Genomic DNA, 12203 nt, shown 5'->3' on the forward strand with positions numbered 1-12203 from the left:
TACAGCCACTGCAGACCAGCATTCGTTTTCCACTGGAGAGGCCATTTTTCTCTGACGGATTTATCAGTGTCTCTCCCACCCATTCTGAGTCACTGGGGGAGCCCCACCTACATTTCCCCTATGTTAGAAAGCTGCAGCCTAAAGTGTCCTGAGACTCCCAAGGAAGGAATTAATTCCACACAAGATAATAAAATTTCAACTGTAGTTTTGTTTTGTTGAAAATATTTTAAAATTGTTAATCTAGACCATTATGAATATATGCTAAATAATATTAACTATTAAACATAACAAAGAGACACTTGGCATTTCCAATCAAACATGAAAGCAATGCCCAGCAGCACAATAGCACCGGTGTGTAGGCCCATCCCCAGCCATCTTACTGCCTTTGCACGCAGACTTCACTGTCTGAGTTAACTTGCCTCCACACAGGGATACTGTGAGCAGTGGAGCTAATGCTATAAAAGCGTGATGTAAGGGGTTTAGATCTGGGATTGTTTTGATATTTTCCTTATTTAGAATCCCCTCGGGTAGGTGAGTGGAAAGTCAACTATTACTGAAGCTGAAAACATGACTTAACACTTGTGAAAACATATTTTCTGATACTAAGTTTTATGCAGTTAGTCTCCCCAAATCTGTTTTTCACCTACATAGCAAATAAATAGAAGTTCCAAAGTTTCTCATATGCTTCAAAGAAACATTTCCTTCAGGTTTTCTGGAAGAGCTGTATTCCAGTCAAGCAAGAGTGATACATCAGGGAGGAGGACTGTGAAAAGACCATTTAAAAGAAAGACACATGGGGTGCCTGGGTGGCCCAGTCTGTTATGTATCCAACTCCTGATCTCAGCTCAGGTCTTGATCTCAGGGTCCTGAGTTCAAGCATTGTGTTGGACTCCACACTGGGCATAGAGCCTACTTCAAAAAAAAAAAAAAAAAATGACACGAAGATACTTGGTTTTATAATATATGTATTTTTTGAAGTATGTGAAGATAACACACATTTTTTTTTAATGTCTTTCATATATTTTCCTAAGTTTTTCCAATCTAGTTGTCCAACTGACACAGCAAAGCAACCCCACGCTTGATCCAGTGTTGAGTGGGTTGGTCTGTCTTCAACAACATTGCAATAACAAAGTTAGTAGAATGTCCTGTAGTGGAAAGTGTTCCCTTACGTTCACTTGTCTTGTAGAGGGGACAGACGTAGGCATTCGATTTCACAATCTGAGACTTTATAGCTTGGAAAAGAAAGAAATACATTCATTTGGTAAAGGGAAAGCAGCGCCTGGGACTAAAAGAACAACTATTTTAGTACTAAAGCGAAGATCATGATTATAATATTTGAACATTTTGATGTTGTTATTGTTAGTTTACTGTGGGGATATGATTACGGCTGTGGAACAAGACAAATGATTTCATGTGGTGCGTGATTCTTGGTCTACAGGATAGAAATCGAGAGCTTTCAGGAATCCTGATAACTTAGCAGGCGTGAAAACACTCGGGAGGTCGTGGGAGAGGAGGAGAATGTAGGGAAGAAGGAATAAAATACATTATGTAATGAGGCGGGCATAAAAAGAGAGGACACTGCTGCTTAGAGCCCGAATACAAGAAATGCATAAATCAGAAGAAGTGGAAGTTACTGTTTGCTTTCAGCAGCTTATTACTAGGAAAAACTCACTAACTCTTACCTACTCATAGAAAGAACCTACATATTATCCTTGAAAGGCCCGATATGAGATATTAGGAGTCTTTTTAAACTAAGGCTGCATTTCTTGGAGTTATAATTGAACTGCGTTACTAATGAAAATGCTTAATTTGTGAGGTGGTGATTGTGGGTGATTTGGAAATGTTTCCATTGATAGTTAAAGGAGAACAAAAACACTAGAGAAGAAAGAAAAAACGAAGGAGTCTCATTTGTTCAGACTCGGGGAAAAATAAAGGTAGCAGAAGACAGGAAGGAGCAAGTAGCTTTCCCAGGAGAGCAGAGCTGGCCTCCACACCCTGTGCCTTGCAACAGCTGTGCCTTTGGGCACCTGGATGGCTCTGGAGCCTAAGAGTTTCCTGTAGCCAGAAGACTCTAGCCACCAGCTGTGTGTTTCTGAGAGGTGTGCAAAGACTTTTCAGCATCAAAATATTGATGGGACGCTCCGGACTCTGGAAAAGTAGAAGTGTGGGGGAAGGGCAGAGAAAATGTTGCATTCCATGTGATAAGAGCAAAAAGAGGCAGAATGATATCTCCAGAATAACATGAATTCAACACAAAACAGGGGAACAATATATTTCCAATGTAAACATTCAGTCGCTGTTTATTGTAATTAAACAATGTTTTAATAGGTTTGAACAAAGACTTAATTGGGGGAGCCGTTAAAAATATCTATGATTACCCTTCTCTAAACCTCTCAAGAAACTTTATTAGAGGTAGACTTACTTGGTTTTATCCATATGATGGGCATCAGGTCAAATAGAAGTTTGGGACATTGTTCGGCAAGCAATCCACTGAGAGGAGAAATAAACATGTTTATTAGAAGATGAAATTTGCTTCTAGAAACTGCTATTTAGATATTGGCTTTTAATACAAGAGAGGATCAGAAATACTCAGAGAAAGGAATAGAAAACAAAACAAAACACAGCCAAGGAAGAGACAATGAATAATTAAACAAAAGATAACTATGGCAAGGCAGTGTGTGCGAACAGTGGACAAATATCAATTCCTGCCACTTTTTAAAAAATATTTTATTTATTTATTTATTTTAGATAGAGCACAAGCAGGGGGAAGGGCAGAGGGAGCGGGAGAAACAGTCTCCCCACTGGGCAGGGAGCCCAACTCAGGGCTCAGTCCTAGGACCCTGGGATCATGACCTAACCCAAAGGTAGATGCTTAACCAACTGAGCCGCCTAGGGAACCTTCCACATTTTAAGCACAATCCATGAGGTCAACACTATTGTATCACATTTGGTCCCCATTGTGACCTTGTCCCCATTCCTGTTCCACTAATGAAAAGTGGAAGCTCAGAGAGATTGAGTAGTTTTCTCACAGTAACACAGACCTTAAGTGCCAGAGTCAGAATTCAAATGTACATCTGCCTATCTAGAAAACATGGTTTCTTTTCCCTATGCTACATTGTCTATTTGTTCGAAAAAAGGAGGGAAGGAGGAAGGTAAAGAAGGAAGAGGGAAGGAAAGAAAGAGGGGAGGAGGAGAGGAAAGGAAGGAGGGAGGAAGAAGGAAGAAAAAGATGAATGAATACATATTTTAGGAAAGGTAAGTTAACACAAATGTCAGTAGGGTGAAAAAGAAGAGAGACAGAAATAACCACAGGAACTAGGTGCAGTAAGTCTCCTCTTCGCCCTGTTTTGGAACAATCTCTCTAGAGCCTCCATCTTGCTGCCTTCAAGTGATTCTCTGGGCTTCAGCCTTTAACCCTCCTTTGAGAGCAAAGCCTAACCCTGACCTTGGAAACAGAGGATTGTGCTTATTAATGGACTGATAAAGAGCAGGGTTCCAAGGGAAATAATCTCTCCCCTTCCCTCTTAGCCCTATGTACATTTTTAAAAATTTATATATTATTTGAGAGAAAGCTTATGCAAGCATGAACTGGAGAGGCAGAAGGAGAGAGAGACAATCTCAAGCAGACTCCCAACTCAGGGCTTGATCCCACCACTCTGAGATCACGACCTGAGCCGAAACCGAGAGTCTGCTGCATAAGTGACTGTGCCACCCAAGTGCCCCTTCCCTACATATGTTAAACAAGAATAGCAATGCTCAGTTTTCCAAGCTGGAAATTCAGTGTTGATTTTAAATATTTATTTATTATGTCATCAAAATCTAAGAGAAAGTTTTCCATTCACCAACAGAAAGGGGAAGTTTACTATAACCATAAATGTTTGAAAGTGAGGCACTCCTGCCTGTTATAAGACAGAAGGTAACAGTCCTAAAACAGAAGAAGAAAATAGTTTCAGCTAAATTTTCTACTAGTTAGACCATTGAAATATTAACTAAAAATTCTTCAGGACCTAAAAATACTTATCAATTGCTCCAGCCTGAGTAATGATTTATGGCAAGGATTCTGTTATTTTTTACTGCTTGCCATATTCCCTAGAAGAGGCCCTTGATGGGGTGGGAGGGAGGGAGGCAGCCGATGCTGTATTTTACTCATTTAGCTACAACTAAAGATGTCTCTGCGGCTGAGAGCCCTGACCTTGTTCTGTCCCAGCGTGCTCCGTCGAGATACAATCCGTGGATGTACACGCCGTCTTCAGGGGCCGTCTCAGATGTATCTGAAGGAATAACCTGAAGGGAGAGGCCCACACTTGTAATGGTCTCTTTCCCAGACAACTTTGTCTCATAAGGAAAACATCTGCTCAATTTCCAGAACGTATTCAGGGAAACTCCACTCTATAATGGCTTATATAAAATTTTCGGTAAAAGTGCAAATATAAAAATGTATAATATAGTTCTTTTTAAAGCATTCTATCGGGTTTTACTGTAGCTTATATTAATTTTTGTTAAAACAGAAGAGGAGCATTAGAGTATTTGAGTGGAAAATTGAAATATAGAAAAGTCCTATCAGACACAGCAAGACAAGTATCATCTACTTTCTTCATGAAACACAAAGAATGGAAAGAAGTCAAATAGTCTATAATGGACCATAAAGATAAGAATTCTGTATCTCTTCCTTGCTTAAATACATGATTTTGATATAATAATAGACTGTGGAGTTCAGGGGGTTACTGTACCTCAAATTCATATCCTAGTAAATCAATAGGGATGGTGTATTTTCTGGCATAATTCTGCATAGCTCCAGTAAGGAAGGCTTGGGTGAAAAAGAATCCTGAGAGCCAGAACACATTAGGTTTTCCTGAATTATGCCAGTCCTGTAAAGGGCAAACAAAAATACATTATGTTCATTTTCCAACTCACACAGCTTCACTTCATAGACAATTCCCGATTCTGGTTTTTGTGCTGCCCACACTTTCCATCACAGGACTCTCTTCCCTGACACACAAAACATACAACTTTGGCCTTCTACTTCTTTGCCTTTATAGTTACTCTTCTTGGAAAGTTCAAACTAATTTTAACATTAAACTGAATAAAACAAAGTTTGAAAGATTCACATCTTCTGCAAAGAGCCAAAGGTAAATTATTTGGAAATTTTTATATTACTTAACCCCACTCAAAAGCCATTACCTTCAGCCATCTTACACATCATAGCACAGAGCCCCTGTGTGTTGACTCCAGCTCCTCAAACCTCTCAACTCCCATTGCCCCCTCCAGAGATCCACGTCTTCTTTCTGTACTGATGTGTCCGTCTTCTCACGTCTTCCCTCTCTCTTTAGTACATCTAGAGTCATGTTTGCAGAGTCAACTGCACCATGCATGGCTCGGACTGGGTTTAGCACCTTGCATAGTTCTTTAGAGATCAACTACTACTCTACAAACTAAAGTCTCAGCACCTTAGTCTCCTATTTGAGAGACCTCACAATCTTGCCTCAAATTGTATTCCCAGCTTGGTCCCTTTTATTAATTCCCCTTCAAGCATCTGGCATTCTAATCTGACTATTTGCTGGTCTCTTCTCTGCATTGGATGGACATCTGCTGTATTTTCGGCTTATCTTCAAGTGACACTACTCTTAACACCCCGATGGAGGCTTTCCACACTCTCAACTCAAGCACTTCTGGTGCAGGAACTCCACCTCCTGGGGTGGGCGCGTGATTCAGGCCGGCCGAGGATACCTGCAGTCATCGTGATGGATTCAGGAATGGACACGTGACCCAGTCAAAGCCAGAGATGCAGAGACTCTTGCTGGGACTTGTGGGGAAAAGACGCTCAGCTCCTTGAAACCACGTCGATGTGGGGCCAGAGTTGCTGCTCTTTTGCTACCATCAGACAAGAACCTCCCTAGGGATGGAGTCAAGCCTCTAGAAGTGGAGCAGGAGACAAGGTGCAAGAATCCAAGACCAGGGAGCCATTCTGCAGCCCGGGTCAGCCTGATGCCCTGGGTTTTCCAATTACTGAGTCAATAAACTTTGTGTTTATGTCAGAATTTTTACAGCAGAATCAGTCTTAAATGAGATAGTGCCTTTCATCACACAGCTATCTCTAAGTCCTTTTCCATTTCCCCCAGTGTCCAAAACCTCTTATCCTTTAGACCCAGCTCAAAGGCTTCCTCATCCAATAAACAAGCTGTCTGCTTTCCTGGGCTAGAAGAACTCTTTCCCTTCTTCAAATTCCCAGAACATTTTACGAGTTGATCTTTTATGATGCATCCCCTAGTCTACTGAATTTGTCTTTTCTTAGATACATAAGCTTATCCCCTTGTAGGCTATTGGCAACTCGAAGGCAGGGCTCATGTGGTCTTCACCCTTTTATTTCACAGAGGATACAACAAGATGTTTTGGACAAAGCCGGGGGGGAGGTGTCTCAGTTCCTATTGGTTGAATGAACAGATGAATCAATAAAATGAACTCTGTCTCTGAGCGAGCAGTGCACTGTGGGAAGAAGCCAGCTCTGCTTCCTGGGAAGAAGAGACAAGACTGGTGCTAGAGATGTCACAACAGTACAAGCTATCAAATCAGGAAGAGGTGGGAGGGGTGCCTAAGTGGCTCAGCAGGTTAAGCACTGGACTCTTGATTTCTACTTGGGTCGTGATCTCAGGATTGTGAGTTCGAACCTGGTGTTGGTCGGGGAGGACACAGCAAGGCATCTGCCTGAGATTCTTTCCCTCTTGCCCTGCCACCAGTCTCTCTCAAATAAATAAATAAATCTTAAAAATAAAGCATAAAAAAGAAGAGGTAGAGAAAGAAATGGAGCTTGACAAGGACACAAGCCAGGCAGAACCAGCACCATGAACAAAAAAGCTGTTAGAGCCCAGAAGGCAAGGGTATAGAAAATTCCCCTGCTCACTCCAGGGCTTTGTTTAGCCAAGAATGTCACAGGTATCTGGGTCAGCGACTTGTATAGGGTTTCTGAGTTAGCGACCATTTACTTAGTGCGTGCCAGGCACTGTGCTAAGCACTTTACATGCATTACCTTATTTGGCTCACAAAATAACTCAGCGAGTTATTCCTCCCACTTTACAGATGAGGCGACTGGAGGGCAGAAAGATAAATAACATCTTGCTCAAAGTCACACAGATACTAAGTGTCAGGTAACTAGGATGAATGGTGAGACAGAAAAGAAGAAAAAAGAGAAAACTCTGGACAACTCATTTGCTTAACGTGTTAACTCTAAAATGCATTGGGAGGTGAAGTCAAGAGTCCAGGAGAAAAAAAGGAGAGGGGAAAACCATACAGCTTCCCTAAGGGTAAGAGGACAATGGGGGAGAGATCCATTCAGAGGAAGGTGTGTGGCGAAGGGTGATAGAAGTGCCCAATAATGACTGAGATCTTTCTTACTCATTTGAATGGAATGATTCCAAGGGGGAAATTCAAATTTCAGAGAGTAGGGAGTTTGGCATGAAGTTTTTATTAACAACAACAAAAGAAATTTGTCCTGGAGCTTCTCCCTGTTGGCACCATGCCAGGACCCCTCTAAAATACCAAAGTAATGACTCTTCGAGGTCCTTTAGGAAGGAAGCAATATACGGGAAATGGAAAGCAGTTCCAATAGGTTTCAGAAAAGCTTGGGAAATGAACTAAAGTGTTAAAAAAAAAAAAAAAAAAGGAAGATTGTGGCAAGGGGAGGATGCGATTAACCGTATGTCAAATGCTTTTGGTAAGGGATGGGAAGAGGCCGGTACACACAGAAGGAACTCAGAAGGCAGCTGTAAATGTGGCTAGGACTTGGCCTGATACATACAGCTTCACTTATCCAGTCAGCAAAGATGAAAAGGGTTAATTCTGAGAAACAGGCACTCATATTCACTGTCATCGGGGATACAGTTAAATAATTTTTCTGGAGGCTGACTAGGCAATGTCTATCAAAATCCCTAAAAATAGCCAAATGGAATTGATGAAAGCACTAGAAGAAGGATCCACTGACCAACAGGAATTTTTCTAGAAAACACAAGGGTGGTTTTACACTTGGAAATCTAGTGACATAATTCAATGCAATAACAAGCTGAAGAAGGAAAAAAGTCACCTCGTTGGCAATAAATGCTGCAAAGGCATTTGATAAAGTTCAACAAGTTATGTAACATCATAACTTGTTGAACTTTATCAAATGCCTTTAACAAAGAATAGTCCACTTTTGCTGAGTTCTTACCACACACCATCAGACTGTTGCCTTGTGAGATAAAATTGACTGTTTTATGGAGGACTGTTTTATGTTAAGTGGCAACTCTCCTACAGCCTGAACACTGAAAACTGCTGTTTCCTAGATGGTTTTTTTTTGTCTGTTAAATGTAAAATCTACACAAAAAGCTCCTATAAATTTATTTTTCAGAAACAGCCTTGAGGAAAAATGGGCTGAGGAGATGAAGAGGCAATTCACAGGAGAAATACAAATGGCAAGCATGTGTACTAGAAGAACAAACCCACTAACTAATTAAAAAAAAAAAAAATGGGGCGCCTGGGTGGCTCAGTTGGTTAAGCATCCAACCCTTGATTTCAGCTCAGGTCATGATCTCAGGGTCATGGGATCAAGCCCAGCGATGGGCTCCACACTCAGCATGGAGTCGGCTTGGGATTCTCGCTCTCTGCCCCTCCCCCACATAGGCATGCATGTTCCTGTGCTTGCTCGCTCTCAAAACACAAAACAGACTGAAACAATAAGATACTGTTCATCTTCATAAGCACTGGCTATTTTATGATTAGCTTCCACAGTGAAACAAATAAAGCTCTACTGTAATAGAAAGGCAACTGAATCATATACCTAATATGAATTTTCAGGAAGTATTCTGGGGGCTCTCCACACTTCTTAGCCCCAACATAAACAGTAATCATACAATGCAGGCAAGTCGAGTTGCTGGAGAAGAGAGATAGTGCCCTGAACATCCTTTATGTGTGTGTTTGGGATTGGAGGGGGGAGGTGGAGATTTCAAAGCACTCAACTTTTTTGTTTTATGAGTTAGGGGATAAGAAGCAATGATTTTAAGACAATGGCTAATTATTGGTGAATCCAAATCTTGGGTTCTTCTTGTGATTTACCACCAGTATTAAAATCACGAGACCAAGTATGTGGTCTCAGACAGACACAAACCTAGAATCTTAAAAAAATATAAATGTCACATATTACTTGGACTTGGGTAAAATAAAATTTTAACTTTCTACTCAGTACTTTGAAGTATGTGTTATTTTCAATATATTTTCTTTTATTTATTTATTTATTTTAATATTTATTTATTTGACAGACAGAGGTCACATTTAGGTAGAGAGGCAGGCAGAGAGAGAGAAGGAAGCAGGCTCCCTGCTAAGCAGAAAGCCCTAATGTGGGGCTCGATCCCAGGACCCTGAGATCATGACCTGAGCCAAAGGCAGAGGCTTAACCCACTGAGCCATCCAGGTGCCCCTTCTTTTCTTTTAAAAAAAATTATTTATGTATTTGAGAGAGAGAACACAAGTAGGAGGAGGGGCAGAGGGAGAAGCAGAAGCAGGCTCCCTGCTGAGCAGAATGACCTGAGCTGAAGGCAGACACTTAACTGACTGAGCCACCCAGATGCCCCTATTTTCAATATTCTAAATGTTTGGTTAGATTACCATGAAACTGCTAACCACACTGCTCAACTCAGAGACATTCAAGTGATCGGAGCATTTCTAATCTCTCTCCAGTCAACCAAAAAATAAAATTATATGTATGTATATATATAAATAAAACATATAATCTTTTACCTGTAAAAATTTCAACCGGGCTAGAAAATCTGTGATATAACTTGCTAGGGGTTTAAGACTTGGGTATGATCGTCTGGCCCATATTTCTGGAACCTTTCCAACAAGCAAACTGCCAGAGAGTGCCTCCAGTGCAGAATCCATTACAACCACTCCCTTAATAGCTTTTTCAAGGTCCTGTAGAGTGTTGCGTATAGTTTTAATTAAACTGCAAAGAAAGAAATTAAGTCATCAATGTACATGTGAGGTTAAATACCAATGTCTGTCTTTCAGAAGAAACAGCAGAAATCTCATTCACAGCTTTATGGGAGTGTTTCCCCATATGGAGTCATCTCCCACTTGGTAAGGGAAGGTACTTTTAGGTGATACTTGGATAAACATTTTTCATTTTAATCATTACATAATATAGAAAATAATATATCAACGTTGCTACTTTCTGGGTGTTATGGCTTAACACCAGGCTAATTTAAGCAGAGAATGATTTTAGGGAAAATGTCAGGTAAATACCATTAAAAGGTAAAATGCAAATATAAAAAAAGTTATGAAGGTGTAATGCAAAGGCTGAAACTTGCAAAATAATTCCTTAAAGCATAAACCATAAATTCATGGATATATTTGCAAATACTTTGCTTCCCATGTAGGCCCAAACTGCTAAGAACACCATAAATAGACCTGAGCTGAGGGTTTTAGGCTAGAAATCTAGGCAACTGAGAGACTGAGAGACAGTATGTTATTACATATAAAACATATGGTCTTTGTATAAAAAATGCTGAATTAAGGCATCACAGTGTTTTGGTATATTTTTAAGTGTCGACAAGTCCAGAAACCCAAATAAACTTGAAAACACCTTAGAAAATTCATAATTCATTCAAAACAATTTCTCTATACCTTAAGCCGGTATTGAATAGTAGAAAATTCAATTAAAATATTCAAAGCAAATACTTTGTTCACTGTCATGGGGTATGTAATCGACCTAGGTGGGACTCAGGAAGGAAAGAGAAGTGTATATGCATCAAGTGGCAGAAAAATGACAAAAGACTTGTCATTGGCTCATTTGGTCTTTAGTTCCTGGGGAGAATAATAACAGGTGGGTGAGAATTACGACTAATGAATATTTTCACCAGTAAAAACAGATCTCATTTCCACCATCATTTTTGCATTCTAAAAGGTACCTTCATTGCTGGGCAGAACACCATACTACTTTAGAGCGTGCAGGTGGATCCTAAGGAAATGACAGGTTTTGATAATTTTTTCTAAAAATTGTAATTCAAACCAGTGTGCTTTTTTTTTAATCAACTTTGATTGGTTGTTTTCTGAACCACTGGGGAGATAGATCCTTACTTGTTAAATCTTTCCATTTCTTGTACTAACACGGTATTCATGCTCTCTTCGTATCTCACAGGAAACTTCAGTAGCGCTAATTCAATGTCAAAATCACTTGGTAGCTAAGAAAATAGATTTTGAAGATTACGTATTACCTTCAGAATGGATAATTCGTTTCATTCAGCTATCATGTCACTGGTAGCTAACCCCGGGCAGTTACTACGGACTCGGCGTTGTGCTAACTGCTTTCCGTACATTACCGCATGTAATCCTTACCATGCACTCTCAGGGGGCTGTTGTCATCTCCATTTTACAGACGAGGCTATTCAAGTACAGTTGACCCTTGAACAACACAGGGATTAGGGCACCGACCCCCCGACCCCGCATAGTTAAAAATCCAGGTATAACTTCAACTCTCCAAAAACTTAACTATTAATAACCTACAATTGACCAGAAGCCTTGCCAATAACATAAACTGTTGATTAACACATATTTTGTAGATCATATGTATTACATACTATATTCTTACAATACAGTAAGCTAGGGAAAATAAAATGTGATTAAGAAAATCTTAGGGAAGAGAAGATATGTTTATAGTACTGTGCTGTATTTATCAAAAAAATTCACATATAACTGGATCTGTGGAGTTCAAACCTTTGTTGTTCAGGGTCAACTCTACAGAGAGGTTGAGTGACTGCCCAGGGCACACAGCCAAAAGATGATCTGTTTAAATCCACAGGTCTCTAACTGCAAAGCCCATGCTCTTTGCTACATGCTATCGCACTTTGCAGAAGGTATATATTTCTGAAACGTTGTATAATTTCCTTTTGTAAACTGAATCTTATTTTTCACTGATAAAACCGATTTTGCCATTTCCTGTTTTATATTTATTTCCAATCAATTATCAACTGGCTCCCAATAGCTTAGCTTATCCCACTTTCAAATAATTAATGTGTGTGTGACTACAGCAAGGGTCCAAGGAACAGGGAGAGAGAAGGTGTCAAGTGTCTGCTTTCTCTGAAGCACCTGTGAGATGCTTGAGAAGTGAAGGGAACTTTGGGACTGATAATCAAGCCTCAAGACCTTGGAATTCACACTCCTAAAAGGCAAAGAAGCTTCCC

General features: G+C 40.2%; 1 protein-coding gene across 1 annotated transcript in view; it reads right to left on the reverse strand.

Moving 5' to 3' along the window:
- Positions 1-1041: 1041 nt before the first annotated feature.
- LOC111143860 (dynein axonemal heavy chain 12) overlaps positions 1042-12203 on the reverse strand; it is a 208273-nt gene continuing 197111 nt past the window's right edge. Inside the window, exons 68-73 of the mRNA XM_022497828.1 lie at positions 11101-11204; positions 9763-9967; positions 4731-4868; positions 4193-4284; positions 2423-2490; positions 1042-1232 (exon numbers count right to left, since the gene is read on the reverse strand). Coding sequence (XP_022353536.1) covers positions 1042-1232; positions 2423-2490; positions 4193-4284; positions 4731-4868; positions 9763-9967; positions 11101-11204 — 798 coding nt within the window. The remainder of the gene's footprint in view (positions 1233-2422; positions 2491-4192; positions 4285-4730; positions 4869-9762; positions 9968-11100; positions 11205-12203) is intronic.

This window comes from Enhydra lutris, unplaced genomic scaffold (assembly GCF_002288905.1).
Source record: "Enhydra lutris kenyoni isolate GAN:26980312 unplaced genomic scaffold, ASM228890v2 scaffoldscaffold10, whole genome shotgun sequence".
NCBI lineage: Eukaryota > Metazoa > Chordata > Mammalia > Carnivora > Mustelidae > Enhydra > Enhydra lutris.